The 23,653-nt window shown below is 38.0% G+C and overlaps 1 protein-coding gene across 1 annotated transcript in view; it reads left to right on the forward strand.

Annotated features, from left to right (window-relative positions):
* Positions 1–3,254: 3,254 nt before the first annotated feature.
* RFX4 (regulatory factor X4) overlaps positions 3,255–23,653 on the forward strand; it is a gene marked incomplete at its 5' end in the record, with an annotated part of 50,212 nt that continues 29,813 nt past the window's right edge. Inside the window, 9 exons of the mRNA XM_010169105.2 lie at positions 3,255–3,316; positions 8,268–8,481; positions 9,310–9,387; positions 11,142–11,305; positions 13,626–13,726; positions 15,476–15,534; positions 17,100–17,244; positions 20,526–20,620; positions 22,233–22,350. Of these exons, the coding sequence (XP_010167407.1) occupies positions 3,255–3,316; positions 8,268–8,481; positions 9,310–9,387; positions 11,142–11,305; positions 13,626–13,726; positions 15,476–15,534; positions 17,100–17,244; positions 20,526–20,620; positions 22,233–22,350 (1,036 nt within the window). The remainder of the gene's footprint in view (positions 3,317–8,267; positions 8,482–9,309; positions 9,388–11,141; positions 11,306–13,625; positions 13,727–15,475; positions 15,535–17,099; positions 17,245–20,525; positions 20,621–22,232; positions 22,351–23,653) is intronic.

Raw genomic sequence — 23,653 nt, forward strand, 5'->3', positions numbered from 1 at the left:
CAAGATCTTCTATAGGCAGAAGACAAGATCAAGTCTTGAGCAGAGGAAAGAGGGAGAACACAACTGCAGTTTAGAAACTGAGAAAGAAACTGAAGGACCATTGGTTTCTGAGTCTGCTATATTAGGGACAGAAGTTATTTGCACGTGGAACTTCTGGTCTACATCTGTCTCAAAACTAAAAAGCCAAGTAGCATAAAGTAATGCTTCCACATAATTTAGGTGGAATTTTACTTGGAAAATGTAAAACCTGTACCCTTTTACTCAGCAGATCTCAAATGGCAGCTGGATTTGTGGTCACTTTGGAGAAGTATGAGATGAAATTTCAGTTCCATTGAAGCACAATGGTAAAAGGCCCGTTCACTCCAAAATTCCTTGGATACCACCCATGAGATCTTTTTACCACTGCTTCTGTTGAGAAGCCATTGCTGCTGTGAGAACAGGGACTGGGCTCCATTCAGAAAGCAGTTCAAACTGCGTGGTCTGGTCTTGATTCGTTTGCTTGCACAACCCCACTTCAGTGATGAAAGGAAAATGATCCAATTTGGTTTTCAGATCTGAACCTCATTTTTCATGTCCGACAATTAGGAACCCCCTTACCTCCCCACCCAGCTGTAAAATTAACTCATTTTCTCTGTAGGTCTTTAAAGGTTAATGAACATGAAACACAGTGATGATGTATTTTATTGAGTGAATTTTCAGGCTGAACATGTGATTTAAAAACAAGTTTTTTGGACCCTCTGCTTTTTCTATTGATTTCAGCACACAGTGAACTCTACTTTGTCCTGCCTCATCTGACTTCCTCTCTCCTTTCAGGGAAATCTCACTGCCTTTGGTTATATCATTACATAGGGATTCACATAAATGTAGCTGAATATAAACATTTATATGAACAGCTATTTCATTTAGTACTTGACTTGTTTTATTCCAAACACAAACATAAGTATCCATGCTCATGTGTTCAAGCACTCACGCATGAGTATGCCATGTTAGACATATTTTACATATGCAGCATTAAGATCAAAAAGTCCTGGGATTTTTTTCCTCAAAGGTTTGCTAGATTATTATTTTTTGTAAATTATTGGTAAAGAATATTTTAAGTGATGCATACTTTTCAGCTGTATTCTGAAAGGTGTATCTCATGATTAATGTGTTGAATTTTAAAAGGAAACAAACAAAGAAAAGAAAAAGGGATCATCTGATCAACTCCTCCATTATTATTCTTTTTTCCTGATCATGTCTGCCCTGGTATGTAGAAATTGGCTGATTTATTTAAATCCCAGGAACTCCCACGACATATGGTTCATAAAGTGGCATTTACAGTGTGCATTGTGACACTTCAGCACTGATAGAAAGACTTTGAAAGTAATACGGGGTCATGTTGTTCCAAAAGAAAAAATAGGGTAAAAGTATCTCTAATATTAAGATTTACTTTTGAGCCTACTGCTGTAAAATCAAGTTTTGGAGAGGCATGGTATTTTCTGAATGACAACTGCCACAAAAAAAAATTAAATTAAAAAATCCCCTAACCCATAAAAACCATCCTCTGAAAGTAGTTCTTCAGCACTGCCTTTTTTCCCACAGCCTTGTGGAGCCCCCAACCCTGTCTGCAGAAAATGAAAGAGAGAGGGGTGGGATTAATGTGTAATTAAAGGGAATTTGGAAGGCTGAGATGTTGCGGAATGTTAGATCAGTAGCTGGAACAGCATGTGGTGTTCTTTAGGCAGGCTTCATTGAATCCATACAAAAAAAGAAAGAAGGGCTGCTTGCCTGTCTGCTCATTTATCAAACAGCTAGGCTGAACTTTCACAGCTCCACAAAAGTGTTTTACTGTTTGCTGAAGTTTTGCTCCAGAAATTAAAGCTGAACAACCTAGCGACTCTGAGTCTATGCTGCGTTTTTGACATCAGCCACGTTGTGTAAAGCTCTTGGAAACCAACACAGGTCAATTTTTATGTGATACAAAGAGAAGCTGATTTTACATTTGTTAAAAAAAAAAAAAAAAAAGTAAGAATTACTGAAGAAATAGTCAAATATGTGACATTGTAATGTCTTTATTTATATAGCACCTTTTGATCCAAATACATGTTCCAGAGCTTTCAGTCATCAATCAGGATTAAATATTTATCACAGTGGCAAAATGGCTCATGGAGAAAAAAAAAAATCTATATTATTTAATACATTTTAATTGATGTTTTCTTCTGGTTGAACAGTTAAATTCCATCTTATATGTGTGTTCTCCTTTACTATTAGTCAGTTACCCTACCAAAGAGGAAACCTTTATCAACTTTATATAATGAAAACACAAAATAGATTATAAATGTAAAAAGAAATAAATTCCTTTTACAAGTGAATCTTCAAGGCTTACTGCAGTCTCTTTCATGGCTGTTCTGCCAGAAGAATTTTCCTCCCACTGAAGACCACACCGAAAATCAGGTTCAATTCTGTGAGGTGCTGAGCACTGCCTTTCCAGCAGCTACAGCAGAGCTTTTTCATCAGGACTAGCCTGTTTGACAGAGGCTCTGATTACTGAGGGCACAATCTACCTTCATTGATACATTTCCTTAAATGCACCTGGCACTGAAGAAGTTTTGCTTTACATTAGCAATGTTCTTTCAATTTCTACTGACACACTGTAGTCTAGGTTCTTGATGATACTCTGCTGTTTCTGAGATGCACTTGTTTTCCATAGAGGCTAAATTGATTATGAGCTATCTTTACAAATGCAACAGTGAGTTGTCCCTGGTAGAAGTGATGCTCCTGTCAAATACCAAAACCTTTTCAGGGAATCACCCTTTAAGAAAAGGAGTGCCTTTAATGGCAGGATTGTGAAGGTGTTCAAAGAACTGTGGCCGCCAAAACTCTCAAAAATAGAATTTCCTCTATTTGCAGCAAAACCAAGTCTGTTGATCCTGCAAACTGACATAAATAAATAGTAGGTCAATTCTAAATACAATCCTCCTTGGAGGCAGAACCGATCTTAGATTTTTAAGGAAATGTATTCTACCCCAGTAACTTCAGAAAGTCTTTGTTTAAATTAACAGTAGTTAATGGAATGATACTGAATTTTAAAGTATCTTTCCCCTTTTTCAGTAATGGAAAAAATCAAAAGCTTTATTTCTGATTTCTCCTGCCATGTATTTTGCTGACATTGCTGTACAGGGTCTCTGCTTTTCTGTCTTAACAGTCTGTAATAAATTAAGTAGTAGTAAATTTGCTTTTCAATTTTTTCTAATATCAGTTCTATTTATTTGCAGATAATAAGGCAACAGTTTCCACAGCTAACGACAAGAAGACTTGGAACCAGAGGCCAATCAAAGTAAGCAGTGTATGGTATTATTATCATCTCATATGGGGTCTGATCTGTCTCTGGCTTTACTGAATAGAACAGTGTAAAATCAGTGAATATTTGTCCAGTTGGGTACTTAAAATGCAACTTTGATGGAGGTTCCATTGTATTCTTTACACTGTCGTATTGATTCAGCAGTGATCCTGTAAAGGTAGTCTAATTGAGGCCTTTTACTGATTTCATCAGCAATATTTTCCATATTGTTCCTATAATGTTTTAATCTCAACTCACTTTATACAACGTAAAGGACATGCACACTAAGGAGTAATGAAGCTACTATTAAAGGATTAACATCATGTTTCAGTTTAGAGGACAAGTGGCAAAATACTACCTGGAATATACATTTGCCTAAACTCAAATTGTCCACAAACCTGGATTTAAACACTGTTTTTCCTGTGTAATGAAATCCAACACATCTTTAAGTCATCAAGGAATTAGTTTATTGCCTTATCCAAAAGATGGTATTTCCTGAAAATGGTTCATCCTAAATCCAGAATGAGAAATTGATGTGGAAAGAAGAATGCACTTCTTGGAGTATTTTACTTTTTCTAACTGTTGACAAGATGCAATTCTACCAATTTATAAAGAGGGTACAGTGATGTTTTTATATATATAATTATCTTTTTTCTGCTTGTGGACATTTTTCCAGTGGTGCTTTGGATCTTTTTATGGCAAACATAAGCCCCCTAAATTATATGTATCTGTAAATATCTGCTTTACTTGATTAGCTTTCACAGAATTCTACAGGGTAGTCTAAGGGTAGTCTTTGTAGATCACAAATGGAAAACTATGGAGAGGAAATGAAAACCTCAGACAGCACGTTTGCAAAAATTTGCTGGTAAAGCTTCCCTTTCAAAATAAAGCCTAGAAACACAATATTGCTAAACGCTGAGAAGCAAATATGCTATGAGAATTGAACTTACATACTAAAGCTTTAAATAATTAAATAAATAAATATGCTAAAAGAAATACCATTAAAATTAACTTTACTGTGTTCTTCTGAAAAGTGGTCCATGCAAATATCTCTTTGCTGGGGCCAAATGTCCTTTCCCTCATTTTGAGATTTTCCTAGTTTTTATAACTAAGCTTTCTTTTTCTAGAACAGTTATTCTTAAGCACCTAATTGAAGATTTGCAATCTCTTCCCAAATGCAAATTCTGAGCTACCCTAACATCACTCATAATAGAGCTACCAGAAATCTCTCAGGTGCAAATTCTGGGCTAGTCCAACAGCATATTAGGAAAGCATGATAGGCCCAGATTTAGAACCAAATGTAAGTTCTGTGGAAGTTCCTAAAGATGGAGTGAAAGTATGTACAAGTTACGTTATGGAAGCATTCAAACGAGAGTACCCCCTATAAATAATCAAATCACTCTGACATTGGCTATAACTTTGTTATTTGTCTTCTGATTTAAAGAAAGGAATGAGCACCACTGTATTTCCAAACTGGAGCTCCTCCCACAGCTCCAGGACTCTCTCAGAGGGGCAAGATGCTCTTGATCTGTCGACTGAAGATGTCTTACATCTCCAGAAGCTATGTCTCTTTACTCTCAATGAGGCTAAAAATCAATGAGACAATATTTCTTGCATATTTTACCCCTAACCTGCATGCCTATCAGAGAGGCTTTCAGGTCACATACTCCTCTCGTGCCACCTTTGCAATGGTTCTGCTCCCTATCTAGAAAATAAGGAGGAGTTTCTGTGAAGCATGCTCTCTGTGCTCTGCAAAATCCCTGGGCCCTGAGAGTTCCTGGTCACCCTGTGAGGGAGGCTATATTCACTCAAATTTCACAGCCCCAGTAACTGCGAAATTGAGTTCTTCTGCTTCAAAAGAGGATGCCTACTTTTTTGTCAGTGGTTAGCACCCCAAGAATTATAGTATACAGAGAAGTCCTTCTCATTTAATCCAGTGAAGAGGACAGGTATAAACACACGCACACACACACACGCTACATGCATACTATACCTCTTTACAATAAACACACTCCTTGCAGACCCAGCACAGCTGTAGCTCAGCTATGGTTTTGTTTTCAGAAACATCTGACAGCATCCCAATTAAGTGTTATGTAAATAAATTACTTCAGGCACTAACACTTCAGTCCTTTTATCACCAGCTGTGCTGACTGCTGCTGGTATGATTTTCATTCCACTTCCCTGCTACTGCCAAAGGAAATTCGGCCACAGAAGTGGTTAAGATTATCTGACTTCACACTGTTCTGCCTTCAGTCTTTTTATAGCACGGCTGCCTTGTAACATTACAAAGTTCAGAGCTACAATGGTGCTACACTCTTGGTCATCAGTTGTGAGGCTTTCTTTTTTGCAGCTGGGTTTATTGCTGTAAACATGCAGCTGTTTTCCATCGTCTTGAGCTTAAAAACAGTTTCACTACAGGTGAGGCATGAGAAGGCAGCTAAACATAAAAGTTGATTTCTTTCTGTACTGTAGCTTGAAACTCTTCAATTATGGGCATAAGAGGTTAGTTAAACTGATGGGCACTACATGGTGTGAAGGGAATTTTACTTCTTTCTTTAAAGGAGCACTGCAGATACCGGCTCTGTGAGAAGAAAAAGCATTCCACTATTTACCACAAAAAGAACTGTGTAGTCTGAATATTATTCTTTTACAGATCAAACTTCCAAGCCCTGTTTATTGAATTAAGTTGGGTTTTTTTTCTGATGGAAATATAGAAAAGTGCTTGGAAAAGAACCCTTGTAAACTGCACCAGTGAGTTTTTGCCATTTGGGATGGTAAAATTACCAAAGGAGGAAGCTATCTGGAAAAATTTCAGAGTTAGTTTGGCTATTGCTGTCTATGTGATTTTGAAACTACCTGGAAAACATTTTTATGTAGTTTACTGTCAAGTGAAATATACCAGAAATTAAATAATGCACAGTTAAATTTACTACATTTTCCAAGCTTTCATTAATTTTTTTCTTTAATGGATTTAAGAGGAAGCTTAATATATGAGGCTCACCCGTGTTTAAGTTATACAAACCTCTCAGTCCATCTAGAACGTCTGCCTGCTGTGTCCTTTTCCCTTCCCCCCCCGCCCCCCACATTTCCCTCAGCAATTTGTGAGGGAAAGCTCCCTGCAGCATTTCCTTTTTGGTTTCCCCAGCCCCAGCCATACCACACAGGACCTGTGTGAGCTTTGTGGCTCTTACATGCAGTGCATGCATGACAGCTGCTACAGACTGGGGACTTGAACTGCAAGCTGGAGTTGTTACCATTTAAGCTGAAAAGCCAAACTTCTACAGCTGATGTTATAACCCCAGTGTGAGCACAAACTTGCCATTAGCTATCTGTAAGAGGTTAAGACTGATCTGGAGCCTGGTTTCTGGTGTGGAATTTGCATTTTGGCCTAAGCCCTGATGGGCAAATTTGAAGCAGATAGTGTGGCTTTCTAAAGTATTGAACCTAGGAAATCCCATTCATACCATGCCATCTTAGTGTTTTAATAAATCTCACTTGGATTCAGTATTGAGTTCAAGATAGCTTTTAGTTTTAGTGGACAACATGGAACATCTAGAACATACTAGAAGTTTACTTCAGCTCCCCAGGCCTCCTCTCAGCCCATCTGTGCTGGTAGACAAGATTAGGGCTTCCAGTTCTTTGCCACCACTTTCTGCTGGAGATTGACAAGTACTGATCTGTGGGTGAATGACTGTGAGTGAAAAAATGAAAAAAAGTGACCTGCATTAGTTTCAACTACCATCACTTAGATTCTATTTTTCACTCATTTAATCGATGACCTTTGTAAAACCAGCTAATTTTGCTTAAAGTGAACCTGGGTCCATTCAAGTGAACAGATCTGCGGTCAGCACTCTGAAATCAGTAACAGTCTGAGGAGTACAACAAGTATTAAGAGATGGTAACTTTTGCCATCGTAGTGGGATCTGGAAGAGAGTGTCTCATCATGGTCTGATAGGCTTTTGCTAGGCTGTAAGGAGAGAACTGGAAGATCATTGAAAATGCCCTCTAGGAAAGCAGGGTGACTCAAAAGTATACGAGCAATAGAATCTTGTGATGCCTTTTGTAGTCACTAAAAACTTAGCTGTTGGTGGTGCCTACAGATGAGAAACTGAAATAAAAGTTAGAAAATTATGGAAAGAATAAGATTACCTTTGCTGCTTTGATGCAAGAGTTAAACTGGATAATCAGTGCTTCCATTAACATGCATAATAAAGCTAAGGTGTAGCACAAACTTGTGCCATAAGGCCACCAATCCATTTTTATAGCACAGCCACACTGTGTAACTCCCACTGTGGTCTGGACAGACAGTTACAGTGTTGTGTAGTATCTCTGCCTGATCTAAGCCCAGCGCTGACAGTAACTTATGATACAAATAATATTGAACTGTATGTTTCCTACTTCACTGCTTTACAGCAAAAGCCTTTTTCCCCCCTCTCTTTTCACTGAAGTGTTTTCAATTTTTGAAACATTTCTTATCAACTTACTTGCAACAAAGACTCCCACTTTTCAGGGGTCAAACCAGCCCTCAACAGTCTGAGAATCAGGGAGCTGAAATAACAACAGAAGAGCCAGTCCAGAGACCTCTACTTATTGCTAAACTAAAGGAGCAACTGCATAGCAGAGCTCTGCCAACAAGTAGCTCTAGGATGCTTTTTTTTTTTCCTCATAAGAAGAAAAAAAATTGAAGTCCATTATTTTCCTGCCCTGCAACAGTCAGCTTTATTAACTCTGAAGAGAGCTACTTTTACCAGGAGGAATGAAAATTGGAAACCCAATACATTACTACAATGTTCTGCTACTGAATCAATGCTTGTTAATAATATATAAACTATTGCACAGTTCATTTTGCTGTAGAAATCATTAGCATTATGAGTTTCTCTTACCCCCATATTTTTTTTTTTAACTTGATAACAATCTGCTTTATAAAATATACGTTTCTCTGTGTCAGGTACCATTATTACGGAATTGCAGTTAAAGAGAACTCCCAGTATTACGATGTAATGTATTCTAAAAAAGGAGCAGCTTGGGTCAACGAAACAGGAAAAAAAGAAGTAACCAAACAGACAGTGGCGTATTCACCACGATCCAAACTGGGAACATTACTGCCAGAGTTTCCAAATGTCAAAGATCTAAATCTGCCAGCCAGTCTACCAGAGGAGAAGGTAACACTTTGGAAATATTTTCTCAGCTTGTCTTGGGATTTTTCCCTGGATGAAGAGTTTATCTAAAATATAAAGACTTTAAATTAGAATAAGTTTAATAATGTTTTGACTTTATTTATGGGGGACTTAATTACTTCATGTAATAGAAATATATTCCCTTAAAATAGGGGAGTATATCAGCTGTACAATATTTCTAAAGCCCATGCATGGTTTTTTTTAAAAAGTTACATTACAAATAACAGGTGAGGTTTGAAGGTAACTGCTTTTAAATATGTTTAAGCTCTTTAATCTGCGAATTCATTTGATGGCAAACTGAAAAACAGTTCTGATGCCTTCTTGAGCAGAAGGACAGTGCATTTCTTATCCTTCTAGACTGGAAATTAAGAGAATCCTATCTGCACATATGACAAAAGTGCTCTGTCTGCTCTTGGCTGAGCTTGCTAGATTTGTGATGCTATTCACATGTGTAGTATCAATGTAAAGTGGACGAAAGAATAGGGTTTTATAGTTCTTTATGTCCTAATTAGGGCCACATTCTCGTCTTTGATCTCACTGAGGCTTTTTGCTCCTCTTACATTTGAAGAATCCCCATTGACATAGAAAAATCCATGAATTCAAAGGGAGAATTTACTTTTAAGAAGAAAACTCATCTTAAAGCTAATCTAACTAATCTAACTAGACTCTAACCAATTTCATTATTTTTGCAATTGTGCATAGGTAAGATAAGAAGAAAACTTATTTTTTTGTTCTCTATATTCTGATAGTTTTAAAGGCCAATTTCTTAAAGTAGAATGATCTTTTGTGTGTCTCCCTCTCATTCTTTTTCAGGTTTCTACCTTTATTATGATGTATAGAACTCACTGTCAGAGGATACTAGACACTGTAATAAGAGCAAACTTTGATGAGGTATGGTTGGAAACTACAGTAGCTTAATGATACATTAGGTATTAATGGATCTGAGAGCTTATTTTGAATGTGATATTACAAACTTATGGCTTTGTGGTGGCTGACCCTTTTCACGAATGATGAACAATAGCTATACTTGAGTACATAATATGTGGACAACAGCATTAAATCTCACTTATAACACTATGTGAGTTAGAGGAACAAAAGCAATGGGAATGTTTTTGTCTCTCAATTTTTCAGCAAGATTAAGGTAGCAATATCCCCTTACAAGATGTTGGACAATACAGTTCTTACAACCCAAGAAGCGTGTCCACCACCACTTTTCTAAACTTTGAGTTGAGACTGAGCTGTTTGAAGGAATTCCTGAGTGTTCAGCACAAACTCAGGGCAAGTGCCACAGCCAAAATGCTGGGCTGTGCTGGTCTGTTAACAAAGGTGCAGGGCAGTGCAGGGCCTACTGCTTCCTAGACATCCCAGAAAGCTGTAGCTGGAGTCTCCAGTTGCTCAGTTGGACTGAAGTGCAGCTCAGCAGTTGATACAGTCCATTAGAGATGGATAAGGACTGTACCTGTTGCGTATCTGATTGAATCTGAGGGTTTTCTGGCAGCACATGCAGACAGTTCTATAATTAGAGCTGAAAAAATAAAACCTGGAATGCAAGCAGTTTTATATTACGTGCGGCGAAGGCATCTAGTTCAGAAAAAAAATCTGACTATAGATATGCTGAGGGCCTGATTCAAATATGATATTCAGGTTCTGGAAAAAATCAAAGGAAACAAGTCTTTTGTCTCTGCCTTCTGAACAATGGCAAGAAATTCCCTGCTTTTCTTCCTCTCACTATTTAATTCTCACATTCTTCTGTTTTAAAGCTGAGGTTCTTTTAAGTCATTGTACCCAGTCTAGATGTTTCCAGATGAGAGAAATAAGTGGCACATATTCAGGAAGTTTTGCTGAATGAGTCTCAGAAACCTTTCTTAGTAGCAGGATGTTGTATTTTGTTAGGGAATCTGTTAATCAGGATCAATGTGGGGGAAAGGGCTGAGCAGCAACAACATATTAATGGAAAATATTCTTTACTGTACTTAGTGTGGTATTTCAGTACGGGTTGTGTGCAAAAGGTTATCTCTCAGGAACGTTGGTGTCCTGACTGCTGTAGAACTGACCATATCATTCACTGAATAATGCCTTTATTTCATAAATGAAAATTTTCAGAAGTATATTTTGCTGACTAAAATCTCCTCCCCATTTTATTTTTTCTCCTTCTCCATTCTTTCTCCTCTTTCCTTCATAGTGGAGGAAAGAATAAATCCAAAAGCAGAGTGTTTCTTCCCCAAATGAAGACAAAAAATGGTATATTGAGCCCTGTAAGCCATGTGTTATCCACCTCTCCCTCCCTACACCAAGCCCTAGATCACATTCCTTTGTATACAGAGACAGAGCAAAGAGAGAGAAAAAGGGTTGACATGTGGAAACCAAAGAGTTACACTCACCGCTGGTAAAAATATGGTGGTTCCCCTGAACCTCTCTACTGTACTAACACAAGGACACCGTGCCACTGATTCAAGAGTGTCCCATTGTGCGCTGTGTTATAGTATAAGCTTGTCTAAGGAATGTGCCTTGCCTGTGTTGCACACCATCAGTCCAGATATGGGGCTGAAACAGGTGCTATATAAGCAGGGCCATTTAAGGAAAATTGTATTTCTAGCCTTTGATTGTTTTAACTTCAAAATTCCTGCTTCTTCTTGTGATTCCAGGTTCAAAGTTTTCTTCTGCACTTTTGGCAAGGGATGCCTCCTCATATGCTGCCTGTATTGGGTTCTTCAACTGTAGTGAATATAGTGGGAGTTTGTGATTCAATTTTGTACAAAGCAATTTCTGGAGTTTTGATGCCAACGGTACTACAAGCATTACCTGACAGGTCAGTATAGCTAGCAGCACTGGCACTTTTAGCTCAGTTGTCTGTTATGCATCTTTTCTTCAAGAACGGCACCAGCTCTCACAAAGCTGCTTGCTGCCACCCATTTCCTGAGTTTAAACCACAGTGTCAATTTGAAGGAGTTGAAGAGCTGACAAGTTCCTGAAGAAATGTTCAGATTTTAACAAGACTTTTATTGTTAAAAACTTGATATTTTTTGTATGATAAAGGATATGATAAGGGATACCATCTTCTTCTTGGCTTATTAACGTGAAGCTGATAGTCATGTCTCAACTTTCAGGTAATATCAGAAATCTGCACGCTGTAGAGTGCCACACCATCTTCTGAAAATTTCAGACAGTCTGGGATAACAACATAACAGTATTCTGAATTGTAGTGAAAAGAGGAGTTGGCCTGGCTGCTCTCTTTGTAAATACCCACATGCATATTCAGACACTGCAACCTAAGCATTTGTCTCTGTTTACAGTCTTGGAACCCAATTATTATTATTCTCCTTGCCAGGAGTATAAAACATGAAGATCATACTTGTGAAGTTTTGGACAAACTGGTTTAATTTAAATACTATCCTATGAAGAACAGATACATGCTTATTTTGGGATCACTTTATTAATATTAACAAGTATTTGTCTCCTTTGTTTCAAAGCTAAGTTCACTTTTCCATCCCATGGGGTAGATCTCAGCTGTTGTCTTTCTAACTGGAGCTCATCTGAGTCCAAGAAGTCTTGCTTATGTAGGTAAAGCGGGACAACAACCAGCAGTTCACAGCAAAAAGTGTAACCAAGAAACTTTCTTTTTCTAAATATCTGCGTACAAGTTTAGTGACTGATGCCTTCCTGAGATTGAGTAATTTCTTAAGAATATTGTTAAGAATATACGCTCTAGGAGTTTATTATTGGTGTTGTATATTTTGCCCCCAAGATTTTAAAGAGTCTGTAGTTATGGCAAATGTTTTCAAGATGTTCTGCTCTCCTATGCACATTGTATGACTGCTACAGTACAGGTAAAGTGTTTTTTTCCACAAGAAACCTGTCCTAAGTATTGGCTTTCCTTGATAAGACATGTACATTTTTACAGGCTTTGCCCCTCACCCCCCCAAATCTATTTCATTGGAAGGATTAAACAGAACAGCAGTCCTTTTCTCAAGCTGCTTAGTTCTTTCATAGCAAATAAGGAGAGACTTGAGTGTGAATATAGACTTTTGTAATGCATATAAAGGGCCAGATTGTGGCTATTAAGCCATAGCCTGCACTGGAGGGGGTGAAGAAGGGTCTCATTGCAATGGAAGCTCCTGAAGGAAATCTTGCTGACTCAGCCAGAATCCTCTGAGGGACTTCCTGGGAACCAATGTTGGCTGTCCAGAAAGGCCACTTTCTAGTGCACGTATCAGTTGTCATCCATCCCCTGTCCTGTTAGGTGTCTGCGTGGAGCAGAACAGACCTATGGACATGTTTATTTTACCAGCTCTGTTCTCAGTGCAGAATGTTAGGAGGACAAACAGCTGCCTGGCTGAAAGAGGGAAATGTTCTTGCTTCTTCTCTCTCATTTGTGTACCTCAAGTATTGCTACAGGCAGTGCAGCTCGGTCTGGCAGGACCAACTATTAGGCTCCCCTGCACAACACCCCACTGCACTTCCCTGAAACTTTCATTTTATACTGAGCAGTTCCAAGAAGAAAGGCAGAACAAGCTGCCTACCAAGTTTATCAGGAAATGATGGAGCCATCAGAAAAGGGTAGTAAGGGAGAGGAGAGAAATCTCACTTGCCTGGGAAGGTTCCTGTCCTGTGCAGAGATAAGCAGGCAGTCCTGCTCCACCTCCACTTCCCCCACCTGTGCGGGCTTGGCCTGGAAGTTCCTCCCCATCATCATCACCCACTTGCTGGCTCCAGCCCGCAGCAAAGTTAGTTGTTGCTTCACTTACACATTCCTGTGTACATCTATATAAACATGGGCACAGCTGAGCTGAAATCCAAAGCTCGATCTATTGTCTTCTTTAAAGAGTTGTGATTTTATATTCTAAAGTTTGTACAGAGTGGGAATTATTTTATTTCAAACTAAAAATACTGGTTTTAAGTATGAATGCAGTGCTGTTCAGAGACTTTCACTCTTTGTGAGGTTTTGAGATATGTTTTCTTTTTCCTGCAAACATTTTCAGAAGTTTTTCTTCACGACTACAAACCAAAATATGTCAACAACTCTGCATAATAGAGAGTTGTAAATAACTGACCCATAGTCTTCACACATTCACAGCTATTAGAATAAGGCAGAGTAAACATATTTCTTATGCAGTGATTTCTCTTTTCAGTTTGACGCAGGTGATCCGAAAGTTTGCAAAGCAACTGGATGAGTGGCTGAAAGTAGCTCTCCACGATTTACCAGAAAATCTACGAAATATCAAATTTGAATGTAGGTATTGCCCGATCTCTCTCCTGTTAACCTAGGATGCATATAGTGTTTATTGATTACAAATTAATTGGAAGTGAGACTAGTGTTCTTTCAGAAATTAAAACCTGTCAGCATCAAAATCTTGCATTCACTTACAGTCTCCACTTGTTCATGAGAACCAATTTCATTTAGTGAAATGAGGCTCTGCTCAAAATGAGAAATGCTTTTCCTTTCTTGTGGCTTCTGCTAAGAAATTAATTTTGTTGATAGTAAGCAAACATTAGGGATGATATTAAGCAAAGGAAATTATTAAACAAACCTTTAGGCTAGCACAATTTGAATACAGCTTGAGGCCCTTACTCAAAAAAGTGCCAGAGTTAAAAATGAAGGAGATCAAATTACCCTGTCACCACAGGAAAGGGCACTAGTCCTTTTCAGACGTGCTTTGTAGACGCCTGCAGTGCACATCACCTATTGATGAAGCCTGCTTTATTTCACGGCTCTCAATTCTTTGCCTTTCATGAGCACTAAATTCCACACCACAAAGTTAAAGGAAAAAAAAAAACTAATTTAGGAGAAGGATTAACTGTTTTGATCAGCATGGAAAATTAGGTGTATATTTTACTGAGAACAGTCAGAATGGAACAACTAGTTTTAAGTATTTTGCATTGTTTACTAATTTATTTTAAAAGTTACACAAAGTCAGAACTTATTCACAGCTTTATCACATCTTTGTCAGTTCAGAAATACCAAGAATCTGCAACAGCAAAATCTTTTCCCATCTTATAGGGAGAGAAAAAGAGACAGACAATACATTTTGTATTCTTAATCTGTACTCTTTAACTGCCTCTATGTACAGTACAGAGGGAAAACCTACTCTGTGTCCACATCTAATGTCTGCTTGGATAGGTCTGCAAGTCTTTAGTGATTTTAATATAACAAAAAACTTGAGAACATCCTAGCTTTTACATGAGCCTATGTTGCTTCTGCAAGTGTTTACTCCTCATCAGAATTTGTGATAGTGTACACAGCCAATGGAGATACTGCCAGGAGTAACTGCAAGCCTTGGTCAGGTTTGCGGTTCCTGAGTCATGGATTTCAGGCAAAAGATGCACAATACAACATTTTAAAATCCAAGTATAGGAAATATCTCAATACAAGGTCCTTATTGCTTCAAAGATCTAAAATAGGAGCAGAGGACCAGCAAATACCTCTATGGTCATCTTACCCCATAGCATGTTAGTATATCTTGTAATCTATTTCAGAAATTTTGATCAAATTCTACCTGAAACAGATTTTAGCTCCTACTTGTCCAGTCAGACTCCTCCAAAACTTGTTTGCATGAAGACTTAGCAACCTTTTCTAATTTCCACACATGATGTAGCTATCGTTATTTTACGCCCATTTGTTCTGGCACCAACATTTTTCTTTCTATTAAATAGTTCTTTCTGGTCTTCAGTTCCTTTGTGTATCAAGAGAAAAATTTGCTATGCCGAACAAGCGAAGCTCTTCCATTGTCCTCTACGTTTTTCTTGTCATCTCATTATTCACAGCATCTATAAATCATTGCTTGTAATATACCTCTATAAAATCGATTGAGCGTCCAGATTTAAGGTTTTAGGTCAAGGTTTAAACTAAGTTAAAACTAGGCCACAATGGTACATAGGAAACTGGATATATTTTTGGGGTTCTTGTTTTAATTTAGTATTTTCAGAAATAATTTTCTTTATTTAGCACGGTATGTAAATATGTATCTCTTCTCTCCTGCAGTGTCCAGAAGATTCTCACAAATACTCCGGCGACAGACATCACTAAATCATCTCTGCCAAGTAAATATTTCAGTTACCCAAGTTAGCTGAATGCCATTTGCACTGACTTTTCAAATAGTTTTATGAATTGACAGGCTGGACTTTACCCAAAGAGGAAGAGATAATGTTAGCAGTTTGCCTCCAATTCTTATTGTGACCATCTTTACGAAATCAAAAAGTAATAAGCAAAAACTGCTTTTCTAGAGAACTGGCAACCCTTCATCATTAAATTCAGCAGGGAACTTTTATGAAACAAAATTATTATTTGATTTGAAGAAATGGTTCATTTCCATTAAATAAATGAGAAGCATTCCTTTGATTTCAGAGTGTGGTTTGTATCAGGCCTATTGCAAAGCAAGAATTTCTATATGCCTGACAAAAAATTCAATGTCTAATTGTATATTATAAATCAAATGCAAATTAGTAAAAATGAAAATGGTTGAACCACTGGGGTTTTAAATAGAAATATTCTTGCAACCGTAGCAAGTTAATATAAAAACTACTCTGAAGTGTTTGCTTTTCACCAGTTTAGATCACAATTACCTATCAAAAATTCATGAGGCCAAATTCTGTGTAGTATAAAAAGGAGGAGGATGCATTGATTTCATTGATGTTTTACCCATATATTGAAGCAGACTGTTTGTTTTCTCTGTCACACTGAAAGTTCCACTTTTGGAAGGTGTACACAACACCCCAGGTTAACCCTGTGAGTGGTGAAGCCCACAGGAAGAAGCTCTGGGGAAAAAAACCCACTCCTTTAAGGACTTCTCTGTAGATCTCTTCCTCCATTATTTTAGTGGTGGAGGCAGAGATGCCAGTGCTACCTTTCCCCAAACATTGTGGATCATCACTGAATTTTGGAGGTCCATAGGGATTTGGAGGAAATCGTGATACAGAGACCACAACCTTCTGCAGCAGACCTGGGATCAAACAGTTTACTTAGATGAAGGACTCTTCAAATGCATCATTTCATTGAGGAAGCTGATAACCTTAATTTGGGTTATCATATCTGCTTAACTTACAGAGATCTGGTGTATGTTATGAGACCATGACCTTGGGTCTTTTCCTTTCCTCTCAGCCCATCCTCCCCATTATCAACTGCAGATCCCTGTCTCAACCAGCCAAGAAGCAGATCTGATGGCAGATGAGCTTTAATCTTTTCATGTGGCTGAAGGAAGAACGAGAGTCTTCATCATTTGGGAGAGGGGAGGGTGCAAACCTGAGTGGGATTTGTTTGGTTTTGGTTTGATTTTTCTTGTTTTTTGGTTTTGTGCTGAAGCTAGTCAAGAAAACCAACAGAGCTGTTAGAGACTGAGGAGTCTAGTAACAGCACCACCAAATCAGGGTTGCTCATCATCAGGGTTTGTGGTGGATGCAAACAAAATACTTGCAGTTGATTAAATAGGCAAAATCACTTGTGAGTTATCTGTGATTAGATGGCCCTGTAATGTCCATCAGGCTGGTGGGTGGGGGTCCCTGAGGAGAATCAACTCAGTGAGCCTAGCTAAGGAAGCATAAAAGGGGATAAAGACTATTTTTTAACCTAATAAACCATGAACTAATGAATAGATTGGATTGGATTACAGGCATCAAGAACAGTGATCCACAGTGCAGACATCACATTTCAAATGCTGGAGGACTGGAGGAATGTGGATCTGAATAGCATTACCAAACAAACCCTCTATACTATGGAGGACTCACGGGAAGAACACAGAAAGCTCATCATACAATGTAAGAGCAGAACCCTCAAATAAAGCCAGGTGAACTCAGTTTCCTGCTGGAAACAAAGCTCAGTGAAGGTCATACTGTTTTTGCAGCCATTGGTTTGCTTGGAGGCTTAAGATAAATATAAAGACATTTATCAAAATGTAAAGCAAAGCCCTGTCAAAGTCTTATATCTTGAGGCATGGATCTGGGCCCTCTGCCATTGAGTTTCTTTCTAGTATCCAGAACAGCCAATGGCACAAAAGTTGCACTCAAATTCAGGAAGATTTTTTTTCCACGAACTTGAGCAAACTAAATCTACGAGTTAACCATTGAACCTGGCAAAGTCCAGTCTCTCCTGCTGTACAATTGCAGGATTGCTGTCTTTTGAATGACTTTGACACTTTGACTGTGTATTTGAGTCCCTTGTAAAATTTTATTTATAAAAATCTCCATTTTGCACAGTGTTTTCATAAACAAGATAATTTGATGGGGTAAGCTTTTACCCTGAACTTTTATAAGTAAGTAGAAGTCCCACATCAAGCAAGCTCATTGACTAATTTAGATTCTGCCTAGCATAGTGAAGGGCATGAACTGAAAAGTTACTTTGGAGGTGTTGGCAAATTGGTTTTAGAGTCAAAGATCTTTGGTACATGTAATATTTAACTTACATTGACCAGCAAGAGTGCATGGTTGTAAGCTTGGGTGTAACTCTCAGCACATTGAGTTTGTACTTCTGAGGCATCAGAGGTGACCAACTTTGTCTTTAGCATCGTTAATAACCTCAGTTCCCTGTGAACCTACCTGTTGTATTGCCATCTCTCTCCCGAGGAGGACCAGTCATCTTTTATCCAGAACCAGCCTTAATGGGGAGCAACCCGGGCAACCAGTTGTGGGAGCCCTGCAAGGGTAGGTTTGCTAGTGGGGTAACTCTTTCAGTGAGTCACTGGGAAGAGGAGGGGTGACACTTTCACATGCATACCGGGCCCTGCAAAGTTGATTTTGGCACTCATTCCACCGTGTTAACACTAGAAATCTTCTCCTCAGTTTAGGGATGGGTCTTGCTGTCTCTGTTAGCTCTGCTTTCCAGCAAGAGGTGCTTGGTACTCTTTCTGCTCCTTCTTAACCCTTGATTCATTTCCTGACATGGCCCTCTTCCCTTTTGAGATAGATACTTGACGTGGCAACAGGGGAGGTAGCATGTAGTGAAACTGGGTCCAGAAGCTGGGTGCATCCTTCTGTCATCTGTTATGTTTTCAGTATCTAGCCAAGATCCTTCCACCAAAAAGAAAGAGTTTTCAAAGTTATAATCCCTCGTAGCAGCAACAGTTTTGGCTCTCAATCAGAAAATCCTTGCTGTTTAGGAAAGCTTTTCTTTTATGTGCTAACTATTTAAATACACACTTAAGTGTAAGCAAATCAAATGGAATTTTCCTGAAGTCTAATGGATTTGAACATATTTTTCCATATTTTAGGCCCATATAGTCCAATAAGCAATTACCTAGAAATGGTAACCTAATATGAATGTTCATCATGAGATGGGATTCCACTGAGATGTGCAGACATGTATAGAAATTATTCTAGAACTTGGATTTTTTTTTTTTCCTCTCATCTTTGATGTTTATTTTATTAGACCAAAGATTTTTTTCAAAGATCACACTCTGTGTGACTCATATGACATGGAATTAAGGCCTGCTTTCACATTCGTGGCAATAATCAAGGAAGTACAAGTTCCAGCTACTGTAACTGGGAAGAAAAAATAAAAGCTTATAAACTTATAAGCAAGCTTAGAGAAAAATGGAGAAAAATCACTGGGTACAAGAAGCTCTTTCCTGTTCTGCTATGGTAGCTGTCTCTGACATGGTTTCTTCTTTATTCCCTCTTCATCAGATCCTGTTGAGGTATTTTTAACAGTCACTAAAAGCTAAACAGTTACTTTTTTTTCAAATAGGTTGTTGTACACAGTTGCATTGCTCCAGCAGCAAAGCAGGCAACTGATTTGTTTTTCCACTCTTGCTCCCCTCTTTGCACAGCATATGAATTACTTCATCTGTTGTATCAGGCAGTTTTTGTCCAGTCAAATACTCAGGTAAGGAATCAATATTTAGATTTCCTTGTGATCCTGTCCTGAATAGAGGTTGTCCATTCAAGGTTGCCCAAACATCGTTGTTTCCCTTCTTCCCCAAACAATGTTTCTGACCATCCAGCCTTTGCAAGTCTAAGTAAGACAAAGTTAAAGTCAAGTGTAAAGCAAATGCATTCCTAGATCCAACTTAGAGACCAGGGAGCTTATTCTTTGTATAATTATCAGATAGCCTCTCTGTCTCACTTCTCTAGCTATCATCTCTAAGCTTTACCTCCTTCACAATCTTTCTTATGGTGGGAAATTCCTTACTTCTGTTATTTATAATTAAGCATAAATGGAAATGCACAGCACATTGAGATCCTCCTGTAACACAGCAGATAGAAAGTATCTTTCTTCTTGACTTACCTGGCCTTTTATTGTAGCTGAGTTGAAAAATAGTTTCTTAGGGTGTCAAAGCACATGATTCTTTATCTTCCAGCCGTTGATTCTCATAAATAAACTGAAAACTTGCAGTTTTAAGAGCTGCAGTTGAATGACTTTATTGGTTTTACTTTCTATGATAAAATATGAATATTTGTACTTGGGAGAGGTTAAAAAGTATGCAGGTTGCTTTTTGAAACTCTTATTGATAAATTAAGTACAGCATTTGTGCACTGGTAGCAATTTGTTTTGAAGAAGTAGAAGTTTATGGAAATGCTTTGTGTGTCTGGCATTGCAAATAGATGATTTGGAGCAGTTAAATCATGTTTTTGCAACTAAAGCATTATACAGAAGAGAGCCCCATCAACAATACTCATCCACTTGGTGTCTAGAAGATTCTTTAGGCATTTCTAAATCAATTTCATGCATGACCTTTTTTCATCACCAGGGTCAAGGCCTAGCTTCACACTCTTCGTAGAGAACACCATAAACATTTCACTTCCGGGCACACCAGACAACTGAAGCTTAAATCAAAAGACTAATTTCAAACAATAGCTCTTGATTTGCTCACAGTAAAATACCACTTCCAATAACTCCATCACTTTCAGTCGAAACAAGAAAAGAGACCAAGCAAACTTACTGGGTCAACACCAAGAAAGATGTATTTGTTGTAGCTAAGCAATCTATTATAAAAAAACCACAGAAAACCTGCAATGTTATTGGAAGTTTTTTCTATTTGTTTCTCTTTTGTTCAAAATGAAATCCAGTTACTGAGGTAGGCTATTTTTTCTTTGTCTGCCAGTGTATCAGGAGTTTGATCACCTTCTGGAGGAGCAGTCCCCCATTGAGTCGTACATCGAGTGGCTGGATTCCATGGTGGACAGATGTGTTGTAAAGGTTGGTAAGCAGGAGTAAGGACCTGACTCACTGATGTGCATTATGAACTCTACTCAGGTCATAGATTTTTACCAAAAATAGAAAGGGGGGTGGGGGAAAGTCCCAGGCATTGGTAATAAGCAAGAGTAAAGCAACAGTGGGCAAAATCTTACCACTTCTCATGCTCAGTATGAGAACTGCTCACATTCAGGATTCTGCTTTTTTCTGCTCTTGTCTATTCTGTCCCAAAAGATGATATTCAAGAATGGAACAGGGTTGAGGTTTCTAATCACATAAATATTTCAGGGATATGCAGAGATCAGTTCAGAGTCATCCCAACTGCATAGTGCAAATAAAAAGCATAATCTAGTCTGGCCTTTTAAGATTTTAATGAAAAGGATATTTAGGCTAGCTAGTACATTTATATACGTTCTAATATAAGGAAGAAAGTTTACATTACCATTCAGTCAAGGACAAGTTTACGTTACATTTTGAGCTGATTCAGTATACCAAGAGCTTCTACTTTATTTTAAGTGCATGCAGAAACCTACTAGCAAATCTTTAGAAAATATTTTCAAAAGTGATCAGGCATCACCATAACTTTACATAAAGTATGAAACTATTTTAACTTATGTCACTAACTATACTTTGTATTAGGATGCTCTATTATAATTTCTTCATTCCAGTTGTTAGAGCTAAGAAGTAGTGGGGGAAAAAAAATGCTACCCTCTCTCTTTGCTGCCAAAGATCCATACAGAAACCAGCAGATACGTTCCCATGTTACTTCAAATATTTTTATAGTTTTGGGGAACTCTTCTTTTAGTCAGTGGAATGCAATTTAAAATTCAGACAATAACTGGTAATTTTCATTAAGAACTTGACATTAATTTTATCAGCTAATTGGATGAACCTAATTCTTTAACGCACATGACTGATAAATAAATTTTTGAAGAACTGATGCCTAAAGTGTGCTTTCTGGAAAGTATTTTTGCTAGTAAAGTGACTACGTTAATTCACAAAAATAAAAACATGACTGAACAAAATGTTTTATATTCAATAGTAAAGTTTAATTGAAATATTTTTATAAATTTTCAGTGTAGATCAAGTGTTCTTGATTATCAGTTGCTTCCTTGACTAAGAAGCAAGAATGAACATGTAAGTAATTAGGTTAAGAGGAATCACACATGCAGAATCACAGAATGTTGGGGATTGGAAGGGACCTCGAAAGATCATCCAGTCCAATCCCCCTGCCGGAGCAGGAACCTAAACGAAATTACACAGGAAGGCGTCCAGGAGGGTCTTGAATATCTCCAGAGAAGGAGACTCCACAACCTCAATCAGAGCAATTTTTTGGCAGTCTTCTCATTATTTATACAGAAAATTCAGTCTTGGTGTTGAAAAATACTTCCTTATTTCCTCTTTCCAAAGGCTGTATATAGTTCCAAGGTGGCTTTTTGTGTAAGATTTTATGGGGCTTTTTTGTTTTTTGATATTTTTAGCGCATATTTTAATGTGAAGGTAATGATAAATAGTTTTTCAGTATGAAAAAGATGACAGATATGTGCATCATTCACCTGTATCAGGTGATAGAGATAAAAGTTTCTCCACATCAGGTATATCTGTTTTCTTGCAGGTAGCTGCCAAGAGACAAGGCTCTTTGAAGAAAGTAGCTCAGCAGTTCCTCCTGATGTGGTCCTGTTTTGGTACTCGAGTAATTCGGGACATGACTTTGCACAGTGCGCCCAGCTTTGGTACTTTCATTTTGTTGTAATAATTGCATGCCACACTCAAAAACAAAAAAATCTGTATCCTGGCTAGTAATGTACAGTTCAAATGAAAACCTAACCAATTTCCACACGTCCAGGGCTCAGTTAAAAAAAAGTTGGGGCTACTGACGTTTGGAAATAATGCTCAGACAGATGTCTGTTTTCAAGATCTAGCCAGGGGAGCTGAAAACATTACTGCTTTCTTCTGTTTGTTGTTAGCCAGTAGCTGGAGTTATCGGTCACAGGTCAGCTGGAGGAGTTGATTACAGGACTGTTCCCTAATGCACTTCACTGCAAAGTGAGCCTGGTTACCCAGACCACTCTGACCATGTGTTATGCTAAGAAAGATGACTTTGCACTGAAGTGGATGAAAAGCTCTCCAGTGAACCACTTTGCCAGATCTGCTTTTAAAGGACACAGCATTCTGAACTAGTCTTTGCAAAATGAGTATGTTTCTATATCCTTCACAGATTCTCTTCCATTCTCTTAGAACTCAGCCAGGGTGGAAAAACAGACTTTTACATTTTAAATTAAAAAAACCACATTGCTTTCCAACACAGTTTCAAAAGGGGATTTGTCTTGAATCCTGGGATACAAACAGTTCAGCTTAAAATCAGTTAAAAGCAGAAATTATTGAAAATGGACTGCTGTGTCATGAGTATGAATATTCACAGTCACTTGGGACCAGATTTTGCATGAGGGATGTTTTTTATAAATGCACATTTGTCCGAATATGTTAGTAGAAGATTAATAATGAATGAACTTATGAAGGCATTGCAGTGAACAACTGCAAGGCTTTCTGCCATGAGCTTTGATGTCCTTTATGCTATTAGAACCATCTAATAGCATAAATTCAAATACCATCAGACAGGCACAATATAATCTTTATTTATATTTTAATCTGAAACTACTTTCTTTGGTTTCCCATTGTAAAGAGTTTTCCAAACAGATATTAGTGAGTCACCATTAGTCATCAGAACAGTGAGCATCCCCTAGATGATCACAATTTCCACCTGCTAATTTGCGTTTTCAGCACCAGTATCTGATCACATCTATTTTCAACCTCCTCTAAGGACTCGTTTTCTCCTTGAGTCATTGCAGCTTTTCTTTTGTTGTGGGCATAAAAGTAGCTGATACTGCTTAACAATATACTTTCCCCCAGTGCTCAAAAATGTCTTTGCATGAATGTTGAACAAATGCTGAATTTTGTTTTCTAGCACTTTTGGTTGCTATACTTTTCTCTGTAGGCATAATCCCAACCTGTGAAACAGACGAGTACCCAACAAAT

The sequence above is a fragment of the Antrostomus carolinensis genome, unplaced genomic scaffold (genome assembly GCF_000700745.2).
Source record: "Antrostomus carolinensis isolate BGI_N321 unplaced genomic scaffold, ASM70074v2 scaffold31605, whole genome shotgun sequence".
Taxonomy (NCBI): Eukaryota; Metazoa; Chordata; class Aves; order Caprimulgiformes; family Caprimulgidae; genus Antrostomus; species Antrostomus carolinensis.